General features: G+C 45.2%; 1 protein-coding gene across 1 annotated transcript in view; it reads right to left on the reverse strand.

The window, feature by feature from the left end:
- Positions 1-462: 462 nt before the first annotated feature.
- LOC138953185 (uncharacterized) overlaps positions 463-22033 on the reverse strand; it is a 44560-nt gene continuing 22989 nt past the window's right edge. The window contains exon 2 of the mRNA XM_070324983.1: positions 463-4370. Coding sequence (XP_070181084.1) covers positions 1262-4225 — 2964 coding nt within the window. The 5' untranslated portion in view covers positions 4226-4370 and the 3' untranslated portion in view covers positions 463-1261. The remainder of the gene's footprint in view (positions 4371-22033) is intronic.

Raw genomic sequence — 22033 nt, forward strand, 5'->3', positions numbered from 1 at the left:
AAGTGTACTAAAGTGTACCGTTTCGCTGGGAATCATAGTAAAAAAAAAAAAGGTCCATATTCGTACTCCAAATGCACACCAACGATGTTCATTCAAAACACTGCAGCGATGTCTTATCTGTTCCTCATTCACAAGCATAAGCAGTCCCAGGCAAAGGAATGAGCGGTAACAAGGAAAACATTGTAGTATAAACGTGAACAAATGTCAGACCGTGTAAGGCCAACCGAGTCCTTTGAACTTTGAAGGCAATGGTAGAATATCCTGATTCACAGTTAGACAGCGTGTCGATATATACACGTCCTGATAAATAGGGGAGCGGTTGTTTCAAACAGTTCAACTTAAAGTCGCAGTCTTTTCACACACTTGTACTTGCCTTACCGTCAAAACTGAGCCCACTGTCTACGAACTCCACGGCAAGACAATTCACCAGTTGTGTAAGACACGGCGATACACCAGCTAAGTTTTTGATCACGATTAAATACTGTCTGTTGTAGCAACAAACAAAACACCGTTAAAACCATTCAATTTCTTGGGTGCACTGCGATGCGATAGTTGTACAATACCACAATGAAACAAATCCTTGGCTTGTGAACGAAACAGTGACCGGAGAATTAGACATGTCTTGGACTAGTGTCTTATAATAAAATACTAAAAAAATCCGAAGAAAAGAAAAAAGAAAATAACATCACAGAAGTTCTCTCGCCCTAGCTGTCGGCAACTTGTGTTTTCACATCAAGGAACAGCGCTCATAAATCACGAATGTCACTGTTTTCAAAACCACAATCATCGTTGAGCAAAGAGAGCTTGTCTTCAGTATAATCCGGATGTCATGACTTTCGGATCCGTCGACTTGAATGCACAGCTGACTGATTTGGAGTTTGAAAACTCAACAAAAACTGACTGGAATCGATCACAGAAAGAAGTCGAGTTTTACAGCTAAGACCAGGGACACATAGACTCACAGCCTTTAGCGATCATCAATCACAGAATCGTTTTTGACTCAAGAAAAGAAGAGAAAAAAAAGGAAAGTCACAGAAGGCAGGGGTACAGGGGAGGAAGAACTAGGCATTGCGGTGTGTCTAACTCGATCACAAGAAAAGAAAAATCACATAACACAGGGGTCGGGTCGGGGGACAAGAACGAAGCATTACTCGGTAAAAAAATAAAAAAAGAAGGGTGGGGTGGGGAGGATTAAACCCACAGCAGGCAGGGGCGGGGTATGGAAGTGGGAAGAACAAGGCACTACTCTTTTCTAAAGGGGTTAACTGTCTCCGAGGGCGTGTATAAGGTTGAAGACTGTGTCGATGTCAGCGTAGAGCTGTTTCTCTCTCTGACTCTCACTGGAACACGAGGTGCTAGAGGACTGAGCCTCGCGTACTACGCTCTGTACGCCGAATACACCCTCGCACAGAACGCCCGCTTGCGAGGACGAGTGCTGGGACGATGAAGACGATAATGACGAGACGGGCGACGACAGGTCTGACAACGACGTCGACGACAAGGCTTCAGACTCCGTCGCTAAAGAAGGCATCAGATCTGGCACTTGTGATTCATGGTGGTGGTGGTGGTGGTGGTTGTGCTGACTGTAGTGGTGATCAGATTGAAGAGCCAGACTTTCTGACATCGGCGTACACGGCGGTTCTGACAACGACGATGACGTCAGATCCGCTGACAGCTCTGACGCGGGTTCGCCCAGCGAGCATGACGTCATCGATGACGTGGAAACCTCTTCCGACGATGACGACACGGAAGGAAAATCTGCCGAAGACGTGTCAGGCTCGTCGACAGGGCAAGGGGCCGGGGAGGGGGTGGGGACGACGAAGGGGGAGGTGGTGGTGGTGGCCTCCAGGCGGGTGACCAAGGCGTCGGTCATGTCGTCGGTGATGCGGTCGCTCTCGCCCACGGTGAAGGGCTCGTCGTGCAGGAGGTAGCTGTTGTTGAGCACGTCGTAGTGCAGCGCGGAGGCCCTGCGGTAGAGACCGTAGCATCCTCGCCTGGGGCTGTTGCGCAGCTTCTCCTCCCTCAGCTCGCGCTGCAGGCGCTTCATGGTGTTGTTGATGAGCACGGAGCGTCTGAGGAAGTGCTCGGGGTCCTCCACGGCCCGCATCTTGTGGATGGACAGCTTGAGGATCTTCCGCCTCTCCTCCTTCCTCTGCTTGGGCGTGTTGAGGAACGGGCTGATGCGGTGAGGCCGCGGGGACGGGTAGAAGAAGGCGGAGTCGTCGTCGTCGTTGTCCGCGTCGTTTTCGCCATCCTCGGAGGAGTTCTCCGACACCCCTCCTCCTCCTCCTCCTACACCACCTCCGCAACAATGTTCTGTGGTGTCCATGCACGCGGAGACGTCTTCTCTGTGCATCATCATTATGTTGACCTTGTGAGACTCGTGCTCCGCCTCGGGAATGTCTGGGTTTGGCTGGTGGTGATAATTGTGGTGGTTGTGGTGGTCGTAGTCTGCAGAGTGAGAGTCAGCTGTGTTGTCCACGCCCACGACGTCCACCTCCACGACGCTGTCCGCCTCTTCTTCCAGCAGACCGTGGGTCGACTGTCCGACCACGAAGCTTTCAGTAGCTTCCACAGCTACAGCCGGAGTGTGTTCGCCGCCTGGTGTCACAGTGATGTCACTGTCCATAGCTGTCACGTCCACTGAGGTTTGAACACCATAGTTCATCTGTCCTTCTTCTTCCACTGACGTTTGAACACTAAAGTCCATCTGACCGTCTTCTTCTTCAATCACAGCATTCTCTGAGGAGTGAACTCCATCGGTTTCCACAACAGAGTCCAGTCCGACACACTCCACGTCATTCGTTTCAACCGCATGGGAAGAAGACGCTTCAGTTTCTTCTTGGAGTCTTAATCTCTTGCTAGGACTCTCTTCGTGTTGTCCGCCACACTCTTCTCCGCAGCGACCGTAGGTAACAATGTCGTCTGCTATGACTTCTTCTTTGTCCTTTAGGCCGTTGTGAACTTCCAAGCCACTGGCAGAGACTGCATTGTCAGCGTCCTCCCTACAGTGGGAGAACCTTCGTTTGCGGCTGCTGCGGGCAAGAGGCGTGAGTCGAGGCAGGGGAAGGCTTGTAGGCTCTAGTAGATGATGGTGAGAGTCTACATCAACGTTGCTGCTGGATATGGCTTGCGAGAAGGTGGCAGACATCGTCACTGAGCACTCGAAGGCTTCGCTGCCCTCACAGCAGGCTGAGCTACTGCTGGACACAGCGGGCAGGCAAGGCGAAGCGGTGGTGACCAGTGGTAAGATCTGACCAGCTGCTGGGCTATCACTGAGGTCAGCCAGGCTGTTGTTGGTATGACCAAGAGGTGCTGCCTCTTCTTGCTGGAAAGGCGAGGAAGACACAGCCGCTGAACGGTATATAGAGCTGCTGACGCCGTGACTGCTGGAAGACACAGCAGCACGCGAGAAAGACGAGGACATCGTCACAGAGGTCCCAGTCACCGGGCAGTGCACAGAGTCCACGACTGACGCTGCTGTCAATCCGCTGATGTCCGAGCGGTGAGCGGCAGTGCTGGAGGACACGGCAGGGAGGAAGTGGGAGGGAAGGGCGGAGTGGTCTGAGGGAGGGGACAGCCTCCCCGACAGGGGCAGCTCGCAGTCTAGAGCCACCATGGGGACTAACTCATTCAGACACGAGACGGGCGACGGTTCCTGCTGCTGCTGCTGGCAGCGAGATGGACAAGGAAAATCCGGACTCTGGCACCCGAAGACCAGCTGCTGCTGCTGATGAGGAGAAAGTGTAAGCAGCTCGCTGTTGTGGTGACTGCTAACGACGCCCACACTGGGGAGGAACAAGCAGAGAGACGAAGAAGAATCTTGCCTGCGCTGACGCCGAGGATCCGGTGAAGACACTCTGCTCGCTGAATAAGCAGGTTGAGAGCTTTCCCTGGAAGGCACCAACTCGTTCTGGTGCAAGCGTCTGCCACCTCCGAGACAATCCGACCTGTCAGTGATTTTATCGTCGTTCACCACCATAGGCGGCAGAGAGGAGAAGGACACGGGGTAAGGTATGGGAGAAGTCCTATCTCTCCTGCACTGTCTTCTGCACTGAGCGGAGAGGCTGAAGTCGTAGCAGGACTCCGTGATGATGGAAGGCGGGGTGAAGGAGGGGGAGGAGGAGGAGGAGAAGCTCTGCACACATCCCCTGAAGCAGACCGCCGTGGCCGTGCCTACCCCCTGCCTGCCATTGCTGCTCAACGAGGCTTGCCACGAGAGCATGCGGTGACCGGAAACTGGGGCTGGGTCCGCGCAGCCGCAGTGCAGCGGACAGCCAGACACAGGGAGAGAGTGAGAAGTTCCGCTTCCGGTTGAGGGTGTGGTTGGCTCAGGCCCGATTTGGATGCGGGTTAGGTTCTACGTCCTTCTGAAACATGAGAAAAAAACCGCATTTAGAACAGACACAACGTCAGTAAAAATAAAACAAAGGAAACCGTTGCTACAAAAGAAGGAAACGGAAACTGTGGTATTTAATGAAGACAAGAAATGAAGAATACGAATGGGGAGGAGTGGGGAGAAAGACAAAAATAAAGCTTTGAGAGAGAGAGAGAGAGAGAGAGAGAGAGAGAGAGAGAGAGAGAGAGAGAGAGAGAGAGAGAGAGAGAGAGAGACAGACAGACAGACAGAGAGACAGACAGAGAGACAGAGAGAGAGAGAGAGAGAGAGAGAGAGAGAGAGAGAGAGAGATGTGAGAAAGGAGAGATAAAGAGAGGGAGAGAGGGGGGGGATAGATATAGATAGATAGATAGATAGATAGAGAGAGACAGAAAGAGACAGTGACCGAGAGAGACAGAAAGAGACAGTGACCGAGAGAGACAGAAAGAGACAGTGACCGAGAGAGACAGAAAGAGACAGTGACCGAGAGAGACAGAAAGAGACAGAGACATCGAGACAGGCAGAGAGGGAAACAGAGAGACAGACAGACACACGGAAAGACACAGACGATCTGACAAAAAGAGACAGAAACAGACAGACAATGCGACTGTGACCTACAGACCGAGGACCACACAAGAAACAGAAAAACACCAAAAGACAAAACTAAAACAACTCACAACACAAAACAGGTACAGTCAAACACACAAAGCAGACACGTAAGAGACGTCACCCTACAAGCGAACCATGTTGTTTTACAAGCAGGACACATGGCGTGACATGCCCTGTGTACCCCTGCCACTGAAGTTTAAATTTACCACTTATTACATCACAGCCAGCCACCCGGTCGTAAACAGATAAGCTACGCGGCATACTACACTTGGGAACAAAATAAATCAATTACGTCCAGGCAAGGGAGAAGAAAATATAAAAAGAAAGAGAAAGAAAACGGAATTGAAAAATAAGAAGGCAAAAAAGAACAAGTCGAGTAAGGCGAAATTACTACATTTAGTCAGGCTGTCGAACTCACGGGATGAAACTGAACGCACTGTATTTTTTCACCAAGACAGTACAGCTTCGTTAATCCCCGCGTGAAGGAAATCGCTCACCTCCCACGTGCAAAACGTAGTGATATTGACACGCCAGATTAGCGCGGTAGCGTATTGTGCTAAGCAGGAAAGCGCGCTTTTCTGTATTCTTGTTAACTTTCTGAGCTTGTTTTGAATACAACCTATCATATCTATATGTTTTTGGAATCAGGAAATGATAAAGAATAAGATGAAATCATTTTTGGATCGATTTCTTAAATTTTAATCGAAAGATTAATTAATCTATTTTCGTTAATTGTGATCACATTTTAAGAGTAAACATGACGTATGTATACATTTTTAGATTCAGAATGTGATGAAGAAAACGATGCAATCAATTTTAAATCTGTTTGCGAAAAATCGATTTCAATGACAACTTTAATGAGCAAACTCATTAATTAATCTTTAAGCCTTCAAGCTGAAATGCAATACCAAAGTCCGGGCTTCGTCGAAGATTATTTGACCAAAATTTCAACCAATTTGGTTTGAAAAATGAGAGCGTGACAGTGCCGCCTCAACTTTCACGAAAAGCCAGATATGACGTCATCAAAGAAATTTATCAAACAAATGAAAAACACGTCTGGAGATACCACACTCAGAATCTCTCATGTCAAGTTTCATGAAGATCGGTCCAGTAGTTTTCTCTGAATCGCTCTACACACACACACACACACACACACACACACATACACCACACCCTCGTCTCGATTCCCCCCTCTACGTTAAAACATTTAGTCAAAACTTGACTAAATGTAAAAAGCAGGGTATAAAAGTAACATGTACGACTGGATAATAGAAGAAGTATAAAACCGAGGAATCATTTAAGGGTGGTAAAAAAAAGAAAAAGAAAAACGATATTGCTGCTGTTGCTGCTGCTGATGATGATGGTGACGACGACGATGACGACAGTGATGATGATGATGAAAATAATGCCAATGCATCACTGATACAGAAATGTAATAATACCTATTAAACCTACTAAGACGCAATTAGAAGAGAAGGCAGAGAGAAGAAAACGATCATATTTATCACTAAATGTTTATATAGAAGCCTACTGTGGTTCTTGTGCTTAGGCTGTGTATTGGACTGTCACTGTATGCCTGCATTATTAGTTGTCAGTAATTATTATATGTGCTGATTGTTCTCTTTGCCTGCGCGCGTATAGTATGTTGGTTATGTTTGGTAATAGTATGTTTGTTTATGTTTGGTCGTTACCTTGCCTGTGCGTGTATTGTATGTTTGGTCGTTTTCTTTGCCTGTGCATGTATAGTTTGTTGGTTATGTTTGGTCGGTTTTTTTGCCTGTGCGTGTATGGTATGCTTGGTCGATGTATGTATTGTAAAGCGCTAAGAGTAGACATTTTTCTAGAATAGCGCTATAAAAGTTTGCATTATTATTATTATTATCACGACGATTACCACAGAAACAAAGGCCATAACACGTTCTTACACCGAATGAAACCACTCTCCCCCTTTCATCTTTTAACGCAAGTCTACTGACGCTGCCCCATCCCATATCCATATCTCGGCCTTTTGCATTCAGTGTGGAGCATAAATATTACACCCCTCAATCGATAGCACAGCACCAGATGACAACACTAATCTGGGCGACACGTGCTGCACGGCTATGAAAACTGCCGGCTGTCGTACACATGAGAGATAAACCATTGAGTGTATATAGGCTACTGGCGAACACATGCACATGTATGTAAATATATACGAGTGCATGCTTACACCAGCTGTGCATTCAAAGGAGGTAGATATATATATATATAGAGAGAGAGAGAGATAGAAATATAGCTATGGAATCGATACACTGTTTGTTGGGCCTATGTTCATGCTCTTTCTCTTTCTCCCCCCCCCTCTCTCTCTCTCTCTCTCCCTCTCCGGCACGGGCTGGATGTAAAAAAGCATGTTTACTTGCGCAATGGTTTACTCTTCATAATAAAGATTTCATCTTGTCTCATTCGGTCTAATTGTCTAGTCTTGTCTTCTCTCTCTCTCTCTCTCTCTCTCTCTCTCTCTCTCTCTCTCTCTCTCTCTCTCTCTCTCTCTCTCTCTCTCTTTCTGAAAAACACACAGACAGGGACAATCAGACTCACAATCACACTAAGACGATCAGACAGACAGACAGACAGACAGACATACACACATGTTGCCAGAAAGGCGAAACAGCAGAAAGTCTCGTTTTAAAAGGAAAAACAATTAAAACAGACTTTAAACTCAACTGACAAAAAAATCGGATTCATGCAGTCTGATATAAACAACAACATACCAGACAGATTTGACCACACAAATGACCTCCATCTAGACTATCGTCCGTCTGCCAATACCGACAACCTCAGGAAGTCGAGTATCAAAACAGCTCATTGGGTGTCAGCTTTCAGCGTGACACGTGCGAAAACCAGACTCTTTATCGGCCAAAGAACGAGTTCCAACTCCTCGTGTTGGACATAGAGAGTAACAGGAGACTCTTAATGTTTCTGAACAGCCAGACCAATCCATTCAACGTTTGAACAGAAAGAGGTGGGGGTGGTGAGAGTAAGAGATTGGGGGTCGTCGGGAGAGGCGTGTGATGGAGAGAGAGAGAGAGAGAGAGAGAGAGAGAGAGAGAGAGGGAGAGGGAGAGAGAGAAAGAGAGAGAGAGAGAGAGGGAGAGAGAGAAAAAGAGAGAGAGAGAGACAGACAGACAGACAGACAGAGAAAGACCGAGACAGTGAGAGACAGAGAGACATGATGAGAAAGAAGAACATAAACAAGAAGAAGAAGACGACGAAAAAGAAGAAAGACGAAGAAGTAGAAGAAGAAAAAAAAAAAAAAAAAAAAAAAAAGGGGGAAGAAGATGAGGAGGACGAGAAAGAGGAGAGAAATGCTCCTCCCATAATACCTACATCTTCCTCAGACCAATTAAACCGCAGACGCCATTCATTGAACCCATAGAAATCCCCTGCGGTCAAAACGAACAGAGACAAAACCTTTTTACATACAAAACAACCGAGCCAATTTTGGTCTGCATATAAAATACAACCAGGTCAATCTCATTTAGTCTGGTCACGCCAATCAGCAAAGCTTCAGACGTCAAACAATCAACCAGACGACACACACGGCGAAGCAGCGGACCTTTAGAATGGTCTCCAGCGTTCTCACGAGAGCAAGAAAGACAGCGGTCAGTAGAATAGCAATTAGACTACAAGGCCAGCGGCTGCGGCCGGACAATGTTTATTGACCTCGTGATTGCTGCACGTATTTCCAAGACCAATGGTCTCCAAGGAAAAGTTGCTTTGAGGTCAGCGGATTGGACACTTGGTTATTACTGAGGCTGTGTGTTAATTAAGAGTGGTCAAGTCTGTCGGCATGACGGTGACCCAAATAAACGGACAAGCCACTGAGGCCAGACAGAGAGCAAGAACATCATCAATTCACACTACCACTTCGGGAGCCGTGAAAAAACACGACACAGCTTTGACATTAATGTCTCTCATTTACACAAGAAGAAGAAGAAGAAGAAGAAGAAGAAGAAGAAGAAGAGGAAGAGGAAGAAGAAGAAGAAGAAGAAGAGTAGGAAGAAGAAGAGTAGGAAGAAGAAGAAGAAGAAGAAGAAGAATGAAATGTTCTTCTACTGTGTTATTCACCACCTAACAGGCGTCTCGGCTTTAAAAGGGTACACTAGAACATTAAACAAAATTAAAAAAGGAATCTTCATTTTTTACAGACCAAAGATGGTGCTCCCTCTTTGCGCCGAGCTATGCTCGTTCTTACAGAAAGAAGAAATCCAAATTTTTTTCAAAATTGATCATGTTCCACTCACCAAAGATGGATCACCCTCATTGCTCGTTCTTTAAAATGTAATGGAAGAAGAAATCTATATTTTTCAAAAATCCTCATATTCCACTACCAAAAGATCGTTGTGAAGAAAAATCCGCATTGTTCAAAAATCCTCATTTTTCCCCCCAAAAAAATAAATTGTGAAGAAAAAATCCCATATTTTTTTCTCGAAATTCATCATACTCCACTAACCAAAGCTTGATCACCCTCCTTGCAGTGTCTGAGCCATGATCGTTCTCTCTCAAATCTAATGCATGGATGATTAATGGGAGCCTGTATCCGTTTCTGTCACCGTTTTAAAATGTGTTTTTTTGCACCTGATGAACTCACGCGGGTGATCAACCCCCACTCACGAGTTGCTTGAGTAATCAATTGGTGCATTTTTTCATTATTGTTTTTCTTTTTTTAACATGGATTCAGTAAATAGCATAATTATGTTGCGCGACAACCATCCCTCCCTTGCGGTGGCCCTTTTTACATTTAGTCAAGTTTTGACTAAATGTTTTAACATAGAGGGGGAATCGAGACGAGGGTCGTGGTGTATGCGTGTGTGTGTGTGTGTGTGTGTGTGTGTGTGTGTGTGTGTGTGTGTGTGTGTGTGTGTGTGTGTGTTGTGTAGAGCGATTCAGACTAAACCACTGGACCGATCTTTATGAAATTTGACATGAGAGTTCCTGGGTATGATATCCCCGGACGTTTTGTTTCATATTTTCGATAAATATCTTTAATGACGTCATATCCGGCTCTTTGTAAAAGTTGAGGCGGCACTGTCACACCCTCATTTTTCAATCAAGTTGATTGAAATTTTGGCAAAGCAATCTTCGACAAAGGCCGCACTTTGGTATTGCATTTCAGCTTGGTGGCTTAAAAACTAATGAATGACTTTGGTCATTAAAAATCGGAAACTTGTAATTAAAATTATCTTTTTATTAAACGATCCAAAAACAATTTCATCTTATTTTTCGTCATTTTTTGATTCGAAAAACATATACAGATGTTATATTTGGATTACAAACAAGCTCTGAAAATTAAAAAATTATAAAAATTATGATTAAAATTAATTTTCCGAAATCGATTTAAAAACAATTTCATCTTATTCCTTGTCGGTACCTGATTCCAAAAACATATAAATATGATATGTTTGGATTAAAAACAAGCTCAGAAAGTTAAAAACAATAGATACAGAAAAGCGTGTTATCCTGCTCAGCGCGACCACTACCGCACTATTCTGGCTTGTCGATTTCACTGCCTTTGCCACGAGCGGTGGACTGACGAAACTACGAGTATGCGGTCTTGGTGAAAAAAGCAGTGCGTTCATCTATTCTGTGAGTTCGACAGCTTGACTAAATGTTGTTATTTCGCCTTACGCGACTTGTTTTATTTTTTTCCCCCCATCTAAATTCGGGGTCAAACCCATCATCAACCTAGTTTGAACACTGCTTGTTTCAGGGGAGGCTTTCTAGTCGCGAGACCACAGGCCGTAAAACTTGGCGAGCTGCATGTAGTCATCTTATTCGACATTATGCGCATCATTCGCACAGTTATGACGTCTTCCGGATAATAGTTACGCTTTTGGCGTCAGAGGGTCGGGAAGAGACGTCAAGGTTTGTTGAATCGGTGTCGTATCTCTTTAGGGACATTACCTGGCGCGGTGTCGTGCATCTTTAAGGACATTGCCTGCATGGCGATACGCGGCGTGTGCCTGTGCCGGCGACCTCAGGTAGATAATGCAGGTAGAGGTCAACCAGTAAGTGTTGATGTATGGGTGCACGCGGGGTCGTGTTAGCACAGACACTGACAGCACCAGGCCCCTGTCCAGATAAAGTCTGGCAGCTAACGGGAGATTCAGTGTCTAGTCAAAGAGTTATTCCCTTCAACGAGAGATGGTAACCGAGGATTTAGAAGTTGTGCGTTTTCAAGCAAGGGGAGAGAATATGCAACTACGAATGTGTACTTGCATACCTGCCAGCGCCCTCTCGTGCAATTAGGGATGGGGGAAAGGGGGAAATATCAAATAAAAGCTAGTTAAAAAAAAAAGTGGTTATGGTTATCGGTGTCTGTGTGTGAATGTGTGTGAAGGGGAGAGAGAGAGAGAGAGAGAGAGAGACAGACAGAGAGAGACAGACAGAGAGAGACAGACAAACAGACAGACAGACAGGTAGACATAAACACAGACAGACAGACAGAAACAGTGAGACAAAGACCAAGAGGGTGAGAGTGACACAAGAGACAGTGAAGCACATTATCAGTGATAAAACGTGACAGGAAAAGACACCAGAGCCCCCTTGTAATTCCCTTACAACCGTTTACCGTCCGAATCCCGCTTCGCACACCACTGTAAACACAGTTTATGGGCGTGTGTGCTCTAAACGTAGCTAGTAGTTGCAGTTTATGTGGGCGATCTTCTTTCTCTTTATATCCTGAGCCATCCTGAACTCAGATCAAAATGAGTTCGGCTCATTCTCTCCCTGACAGGATGCCTTGCGTTTCCTTGCCTGGCAAGGAGGAAACCGATTTTTTTTTTAACATATTTAGAGCTTTTTGTGTATTATTGATATAAGCAGATTCGCGATCGTCGATAATGGTGTTTTGTAATTTTTAAATTACAAAGGAATTGATATGTAAGACAGTTTCAAGCGAGCTATTTTTCGCGGCTGTATTTACTGTGCAAACAACTCTAAATATGGCAAAAGTGTCACGTGATAATCAACCGTTTGGTGTCGGCACTCACTGGAGCAGACGATTTTTTCTGTAACCAGTTGACAGTGATGAAACCATATATTACGGTCTCCTTCCGGCAGCAGTCCCAAAATTTCGACTTGTTTTGACCTTAGAACGATGTCTTTATCATAACTGTGAAGAACAGAACGGAGATCACTGTCGAAGTCGGCCAATCTGCAATCATTTTCGTCTCGCGAACACTGATCTCAAATTTAGATCAGTGCTCGCGAAAACCATATGGGAGATAACTCTGTATTTTTGTTTTGATAGATTCGCGTAGGACTGTAGCGTCCGGTCAGGGAGAGAATGAGCCGAACTCATCTTGACCTGAGTTCAGGATGATCCTGAGCTGGAATGGAATTCGAAAGCATAGACGTTAACTGAATTTTTGTGTGGCTGTTTAAATGCGGTGAGTGAATTATTCCTTTGGCGTTCTCCTGTTCCTAAAACAGAAAACTGGCATAACTAGATAAACAGTAAGTGCCAATTCTGTTCGTAATACACACGCACAAGCGGCACGTACACACGCACGCTCGCATGCAATTTTCTTGATTATTATGTTTTTAGCACGATTCGGACTCAAAACAAACAGTGCGCGGACACGTGCCTGTGAAATTGGCATCAGAAACTGATCATTATTAGAGCTAGTCAATTTCCCTCGAAATTGGTTTCACCAGGACGGACTCAATGAAATTAATCACGCACCGCAAATACAAAAACATGGAGAGAGAGAGAGAGAGAGAGAGAGAGAGAGAGAGAGAGAGAGAGAGAGAGAGAGAGAGAGAGAGAGAGAGAGAGAGAGGGAGAGAGAGAGAGGGAGAGAGAGAGAGAGAGAGAGAGAGAGAGAGAGAGAGAGAGACAATGAGAAAAGTACAGAGAGAGACAGAGAGAGGCAGAGAGAGACACAGAGAGCGGCGGTCTTATACAAAAATTCAACAATTCAGATTATCATTCAGCATGCAAGGAAAATTAATTATTTGAAAAACAATATAAATGTTCTCGCGGTCTTGCTTAATTAGTTGTTTTTATTTCGGCATGATGATGAAAGCAATTGTGACTGCCGTTTTAGTATCAGAGCGGAATGCTTGCGTTTTACGGCGCTGAACCACAGCCGTAAAACACACCCTGTCGTTTTATTACACATACCTATTCTGCTGGCAGAGTATCGCAAATAAATTTACTTAATCACACAATGAAGCCCGACAATATACTGTCTCCGCTTCTCCACTATCTGCGTGACAGTCCGCTAAGTTAAATCCGCTAATTAACAATGAGTATGATCCATCCCAATCAGTCAGTGCTATCTGCTGAACATAAAACGGAGGGGAGTGAGGCCGTACTGTGCGATTGCACCGGATAAACTGGACATCCATGCAATATAGGCATGAGACCAAGGGTAGGGCGGATGGTGGCGAGAGAGGTGACGGGACGGGGAATGTTTACAGTGCCGTGAGCCGGGGTGTGAGCAGTGCCCACCAATGTTTAGCTCAGGCACCGTCGCGGCAGACGCGCCTTAGTTCTATGCGGGAAAATGCAGCGCGCTATTCTGGTCATCCGGCAAACTGTCGTCCTCATCTCCAAGGCAGATTGATACCAAGAGGTGTTAGTTACACCCGCCTTCAGGCTCAGGCATTTTCAAATGCTCGACTCAAGACTGAATATCCACGCGCGTTGTCGTGTCCGCAGCACTTTTGATTCAGTGCTTACGCAGGTACACGTTACCATTTTTTGACTGGAAGTAATTAGTTTCTTCATTTAGCTGCTACCGTGCCAGCAATGCAGAAGACACGTGCATGGTATAATCAGCAGCGCACAGTTTGGTTTTGTGAGTATAAACTTGATCTTGTCACGGACATGCACGGTGGCACTGATTAAATGACTATTCTGGTAAGTAATGGAATTACGTGGGCGTTGTTGGGGTTCACGGAGAGAAGCAGGAGAAGCTCTCGTTCTGTCTGTCCGTCTCTCCCTCCCTCTCTTTTTACAGCGGTCCTTCATTCTCTCTCTGTCTCTGTCTCAGTCTCTCTCTCTCGTTTCTCTCTCTCTCTCGTTTCCCTCTCTCTCTCTCTCTCAGTCCCTCTCTCTCTCTCTGTCTCTCTCTGTCTCTTTCTCTCTTTCTTGTATGCTGTTCAAAACCCTGTTCTCTTCGTCTTCTCTCCCTTACTCTTCCACCCCGCCCCAACCCCTCCACCCCCCCCCCCCTCCCAACTCCACACCCCCAACCACAAACCTCTTCTCCCTTCCGTCTTCAACATGATGTTGAGCACAAAGTACTGTTACACAGACAGACAATAAGTAAGATGGATAATAGCGGCACAGACACGACCTCATCAATTGCAGACAGCCTGTAGCAAAATACGACAGCAGTGGTAGCAGTAATACCGGTACCACAGTATAGGAAAGTCTGCAGTCGCGGCAAAGCCACCGCGGTTATGTTATGGGCCACATACTGCGAAGGCCATCAGCTCAAAGAGTTATTGGGACAAGAGTGCAGGGAATGCCTCTAGCAGACTTCTCTACGCCATTCACTAGCTGGTCTGGCACACAGACTTCTGCAAGAGTTCTGTGGTCTGGCATTGTGATGATACAGGAAGCACTTGTAGAGGTACCTGTGTTGTATTGCTGGTAAACAGAGCTTGCAGTTTTGTGATTGCGGAATAGGTTAGTGGTAGTGACTTGGTCTTGGTGGTGATTTTCAAATGAGGGTGTATATGTTTCGATCCTCTTTCTCTTTGTTTGTTTGTTTGTTTGTTTGTTTGTTTGTTTGTATGTCTGTCCTCCTGTCAGCACTTAGATCTCTGGTGTGTATGGGTCGATTGAGCTGTCTTATTTTTTTTATTTTTTTTAACGACGTTAGACTTGGCTGTTTATTATACGGCGTCTGACAAAAAGGTGTCACACTGATTGGTCCACCAATGATATCGCGCACACACACAGTTGCGGCCTTGCACATTTAAATCCATGTGTACGCTGCCTCGTCGAGCATTATTGGCTGAAAAGCTCACTCACACACATATTTTTTATGACGTGTTCCCATGCAGGCTCCAAGTGTACTCTACACCGTGTGTTTACCGCTGCAGGGCAAGCTAACAATTACTAGTCTCAAAGGGCTCGTAAACAATGGCCATTAGTCGCCCGAAAAAAGGTCAGAGAGGCTGCACCATGATACGTGCTGCCAATCGATGGCCAAATTAAGCTGTTAAAAGTCAAGAATGAGCCTAGACGAACGGCGCGGTGCGGCTAGCAATGACTTTCGTGCGAATAGGCTGCGGGGACTCTCAGTGTGAGATGATCGGTCCAGTAGTTCACTCTGAATCGCTCTACACACACACACACACACACACACACACACACACACACACACACACACACACACACACACACACACACACACACATACACCACGACCCTCGTCTCGATTCCCCCCTCTATGTTAAAACATTTAGTCAAAACTTGACTAGCCTAAATGTAACAAGTCGCGTAAGGCGAAAATACAACATTTTGTCAAGCTGTCGAACTCACAGAATGAAACTGAACGCAATGCAATTTTTCAGCAAGACCGTATACTCGTAGCATCGTCAGTCCACCGCTCGTGGCAAAGGCAGTGAAATTGACAAGAAGAGCGGGGTAGTAGTTGCGCTGAGAAGGATAGCACGCTTTTCTGTACATCTCTTCGTTTTAACTTTCTGAGCGTGTTTTTAATCCAAACATATCATATCTATATGTTTTTGGAATCAGGAACCGACAAGGAATAAGATGAAAGTGATTTTAAATTGATTTCAAAAATTTAATTTTGATCATAATTTGTATATTTTTAATTTTCAGAGCTTGTTTTTAATCTAAATATAACATATTTATATGTTTTTGGAATCAGAAAATGATGAAGAATAAGATGAACGTTAATTTGGATCGTTTTATAATTTTTTTTTTTTTAACAATTTTCAGATTTTTAACGACCAAAGTTAAGTTTTAAACCACCAAGCTGAAATGCAATACCGAAGTCCAGCCTTCGTCGAAGATTGCTTGGCCAAAATTTTAATCAATTTGATTGAAAAATGAGGGTGTGACAGTGCCGCCTCAACTTTTACAAAAAGCCGGATATGACGTCATCAAAGGTATTTATCGAAAAAAAGAAAAACACTTCCGGGGATATCATTACCAGGAACTCTCATGTAAAATTTCATAAAGATCGGTCCAGTAGTTTGGTCTGAATCGCTCTACACACACACACGCACAGACAGACAGACACACACACACACACACACACACACACCACCACCACCCTCGTCTTGATTCCCCCCTCAACGTTAAAACATTTAGTCAAAACTTGACTAAATGTAAAAAGAGACTCAGTCGGGCAGGACTGAGAGACTGACACAGAGAAAGTGACGGGGCGGGGGAGGGGAGGAGATGAGAGTAGCTAATCGATACAGCAGGGTCCCGCGTGGAGATGATGATCAAGCAACATTGATCCGACCCCTAAACCATCTCTCCACATGCCGTGCGACTACTTTGTCTTCCTCTTCTGGCCTTGAATGGTTGCTAGAGGGGGAGGGGGGGGGGTAGAAAGCGGCAAACTGAGGAGAACAGCTAAGCGGGAAAGGTAGGGAGGGACAGGGAGGGACAGGGTAGGGGTTCCGAGAAGTAGAGCAAGAGAAGGACCGCGAGAGAATCCATAGTTTACAAATATATAACAGTCTTAATGAATGAAATAAATAACACATATACAATTCACTAAGACCAGCCACAGTTCAGCCAACCAGAAAAAAACTCACACACACACACACAAAAAACCTACTCAATTTATCATCATCATTAATTCACATCCACATTACACCGATCGTCAGCCACGCATTCTCAATTCACGACGATTCCCCCCACACGTCATGCATGAGTTGAACACCTAACACGAACAGGTGGGACACTGAAGCAGTGTCAAAACCATCACTGTCGGCAATATAAATGATTAATTATTCATGTGTGTGTGTGTTAGTGTTAGTGTGTGTGTGTATGTGTGTGGGTGTGTGTGCCCACGCTTGTTATAAATTATGCGTGTAGTAATACCATGCGCCAGCATGCTTCACTGTGCAAGTCGGGCACAGCAAAGCATGCCGGCATGGTATGTCTCAAGTTGTTTGCATCAGTGCTTTGACCATAAACAGACACTGCCAAACCACTTCATTCAAGGTATTCCTCTGTTTTTGTCTACATAATGTGCATTCGACGAAACACTTCTGGTTCTAGCTACACATCTATCAAAGCATGCGGTGGGGTTTTTTTCTGAGTTGCGCGGTTCTCTTGCGTCCTTGTTGACTCAGGGGTTTGCTGAACCTTGGCCGGAAAGCATGTCTCACGAACGAAGCAATCGAGTGACGCACAGCCACGATAGCGCAGTGGGTGAAAAAAGGTTTGTTTGTTTGTTTGCTTAACGCCCAGCCGACCACGAAGGGCCATATCAGGGCGGTGCTGCTTTGACATTTAACGTGCGCCACACACAAGACAGAAGTCGCAGCACAGGCTTCATGTCTCACCCAGTCACATTATTCTGACACCGGACCAACCAGTCCTAGCACTAACCCCATAATGCCAGACGCCAGGCGGAGCAGCCACTAGATTGCCAATTTTAAAGTCTTAAGTATGACCCGGCCGGGGTTCGAACCCACGACCTCCCGATCACGGGGCGGACGCCTTACCACTAGGCCAACCGTGCCGGTTGAAAAAAGGTTACGAACACACAAGACCGACAAAGCGTGTTAGGGGGGGGGGGGGGGGGGAGTTGGAGGGGGAGGGGCAGGAGGGGGGAGGAGATGGAGGGTTAACAGCAGGGAAAGGGTTAGAGTCAATAGACGAAAATGACACGCGCATGAGCAGATAGATTACGACAATTGAAAAGAATTTGTTGTTCCGGACCGTCGGGGGGAGATGGAGGCGTGGGTGGAGAGTGATAGAGGGACATGTCCCCGAGTACGCAGTACTAGGGTCCAACAGACTTTAATTGTGTGTCTGTCTGTCTGTCTCAACTTAACAGCTTATTGCTGGGAAACTACTGGGCGCAGTTCGTTCAAAAGTTGATACACTAACTTGATAATAGGTCCGATTGATCGTATTAAAACTTCATAATGTTACCTGGGACCTAAATGCGAAATAATCCACAAAAACGACTCTTGGCGGTGGGCGCAATTCGCGGTGGGATAGAACTGCTGTTCGGCTAATAGAACAGCGTCATTGGGCCTACGCTGCGTGTGCCACTGAGTTCGCGTGCTGCGCGACCTAATTTTATGAACGAGCGAAGGGAAGCCAGCCGGCTTCATACCTCTTGTAGTCTTTTTTCTCTCGCGCGGTGTGTGTGTGTGTTCAAGATTTTGTGCACATGTGTTAGTGTTACTGTTTGTGTGTGTGTGTATGTGTGTGTGTTTGTGTGTGTGTGTGTTTGTGTGTGTGTGTGTGCGCGTGCATGAGTCTGTACTCGTGTGTGTGCACATGTGTTAGTGTTACTGTTTGTGTGTGTGTGTTTGTGTGTGTGTGTGTGTGTGTGTGTGTGTGTGTGTGTGCGCGTGCATGAGTCTGTACTCGTGTGTGTGTGTGTGTGTGTGTGTGTGTGTGTGTGTGTAAGGAAGAGAGAAAGTGAGGGAGAGAGGGAGAGAGAGTGTGTGTGTGTGTGTGTGAATGTGTGTGTGCATGAGTTTGTGTGTGTATGAGTGTGTATATGTGTTTGTTTGTAAAGCACATCCTCGGCTCGCATGCAATGTATTTATATAGCAAAGGGAATGCCTGTAATTCACACAGAGCAATCACTTGGTCTTAAACGTGCACAAGACAAAAACTTTCATACTGGGGGAGCGAACCAGTCTGAAGAGTACTCGGGTCCAGCGCGAGCGTTTTTTTATTAATATGGTTCCCTCTTTAAAGGTTAAAGATAAACACCTGGAGAGAGAGAGAGAGAGAGAGAGAGAGAGAGAGAGAGAGAGAGAGAGAGAGAGAGAGAGAGAGAGAGACAGAGACAGAGACAGAGGCAGACACACAGACAGACACACAGACATAATCTATTGCGTAGTCGGAGCGAAAGACAGAGAAAAGCAGGCACGAATGAACTAAAGACAAGCCCCACATAGAAAACCTCACAAAATATACCAATAAACTAACAATCTATATTCTCTTCGCCCCCCCCCCCCTCCTCCAATACCTGCACCTTCCACTCCACTCCTTTATAAAAGTCCCAAGTGCTTGCTAGATCTATTTAGAATAACTTTGCAACCTTTTCACCGTCGGCAGGGGGGGACTGAACTAAATCGTTTTGATTATCCTCGCGCGGCCGTTCTACTAAAGAGTTTCAGGAAAATGAATTCCTGCCAGGGAGAAATGAATTCCTGGCATTCCAAGGACGCCAAGACCGCCTGTTTAACAGATATATAGTTTCATGTATATAAACACAACGCGCAAAGTCAACCGCGGTGAGGGAAGCGAGTTTCCGATTTTGTGTACAAGGCTTCTTTCTTTATTATCACGATCTTCAGGTTTTTGTTGAAAGCAGTGTAAGGTAATGGTGCGATTTCTATAGATAATTAATGAATAAGGAAAGCAAGGGCAGAAGAATTAAAATTACGCGTGGAGAAGTAGCTTCTCAGCGGAAAACGTGACAAGTTCTGCGAGCGACTCTAGTAATTCCTGTCACACTATCATGATGAGGTACATCTCGCGGTCATGCGGAACAATCATGTGACAGACAGACAGACAGATAGATAGACAGACAGAGACAGACAGACAAACACACACACACACACACACACACACACACACACACACACACACTCACACACCAGTACAAACCCACCACAGAAAAAAAACATCCAACGTCCTTTCTGCTCCAACAGTTTTGACACAACTGACACAGACATGAGACATGCACACAGTAGTGAATTACGCAAATCAAAAATCTCCGCTTATCTCGCCGTGTCATCATGTGGCTAAATTGGGTGTTTAGCATAATGAGGGAATAAGTAATTACGTCGCTGTTAATCATAAAACAAACTGTCCTCATGCCATCTCGTAGCTGACAGCTCACTCTGAATGTGACTAAATGATGACTCGATGACTTCTTCGTGTGTCAGCGCTGTTTTTGCTGAGCTAATCGCTGTAAAATTCGCTAGTGATAAATATAAAATAATGGAGACGGTTTATTCATTAACATGACTTTCACGTCTGACAATTTTTTAGTTGCGGCTAACTCAAGCAAAATTTCCTTATGATAAGTTGTGTAAACCCCGATCATAATCCTCTTCCGTGCATATATTAAAAGCTTTCAGAACTGAGAGCTAAAAGACAATATGATTGAATTAAAACTTGAAATCAAAGGCTTTAAAGGCTTGCTAAAGTATCAAATTCAAAGCCCGAGAACAGTTAACGAAAACACAAAAGAACTAAAAAAAAAAAAAAAAAAAAGCAAAAGAGAGAGAGAGAGAGAGAGAGAGAGAGAGAGAGAGACAGACAGACAGAGAGACAGAGACAGAGAGACAGAGAGACAGAGAGAGAGAGACAGACAGACTGAGAGGCACAGAGAAAGACAGACACAGACAGATATAGAGACAGATATAGGCAGACAGACAGAGACAGACACGCACACAAACACGTACACGTATACACAACCACACAAAGAGCGCAGAAAAGCCAAACCTGTCAGACGCTGACGAAATCAGCACAGAACAAAAACCTCCTCAGACAAACAAAGTACAAAGAAAACAAACACACAGCGAGCAGTGATAGCACGACAAATCATGCCCCAGTCTCGCCGCAGCCTCAATTTTTTCTCCCCAGTCTCTCCGTGCAGTCGACGTCACGTCAGGAACAGATAACTGGAATCGTGACCCCACTACAGACTATCACGTCACATCGCATTCATGACCTCCAAGCGTGAGAAGTTTACACAGTACACTTGCGGAACTTCACAGTCAGAGCTCTTTGGTCAGAGTTACATGCACAATGCTGGCAGGCGTCACTCGGAGTATTGCGTTCATCGCTGTTTAACTCAACTCTCCTCAACCAATTACAAACTCAGTTATTATTATTTTTGTCTCTCGTTTCTTTGTGTGGGAAGTGTGCAATTACCATACTGCACTGACTTGCTAACACTTTTTAACTGCCTACATGACACGTTCTAATGTCATCGCTTGAGCGTTCGTACAAAATCAGCTATAGTTTGTTATTTGTTTCATCGGATATGGAGGCTTATCGTACGGAGCGAATACGTTCAGCCACATGTACTTGCGTGGGTTGTACAAGCATATCTATCTGTCTAGATGATTGTATGTCTGTCTGTCTGGCTATCAATGTTATGTCTGCCTATATGCTTTTTTTGTCTGCCTGTTATAATTGCCAATATCTATCTATCTTGTCTGTCTGTCTCCCCCTGTGTGTGTGTGTGTGTGTGTGTGTGTGTGTGTGTGTGTGTGTATGTGTGTGTGTGTGTGTGGTGTGTGCGTGTGTGAGCACGTGTGTGATTGCGTGCATTCATCTTTTTTCACAACGAAGTTATGTGCTTGATACTATGGGATTAAATCCCCGTAAACCTAATTACTTTTGCATTCATGCATGAACTGTATATAATTATATATAAATATATATAAAACATCAGAAATTGTGAAAGAAACAATTGAAAGTCAGCAGAGACTTTCTTCCGAGATTTGTTAAAATCTCTTAGCAGAGAAAGAGAGAGAAATAAGTATCCCTTCACAGACAGCCTATTGGGAGCATCAGACCCTCCTCAAGGGGGACCGAGATTTACAGAGCAAAGTCCCTTATATATATATATATATGCGAAGGCTGCTGATCTAAACATATAGAGGAACTGATGACGTAATTCATCGTCGGAAGTCCTCAGTTATTTAATGAGTCAGATGTTGGTTAGTCAGAATACAGAACCGAAACAATACCCACAAGTGAATACGAGCATAGTTGAGTATACACGCTTTACATACACTTGAGATATTTTTATCCACGTAAACATAGTTTCCTCAATGAATAATTCAACA

The sequence above is a fragment of the Littorina saxatilis genome, linkage group LG17 (assembly GCF_037325665.1).
Source record: "Littorina saxatilis isolate snail1 linkage group LG17, US_GU_Lsax_2.0, whole genome shotgun sequence".
Lineage (NCBI taxonomy): Eukaryota > Metazoa > Mollusca > Gastropoda > Littorinimorpha > Littorinidae > Littorina > Littorina saxatilis.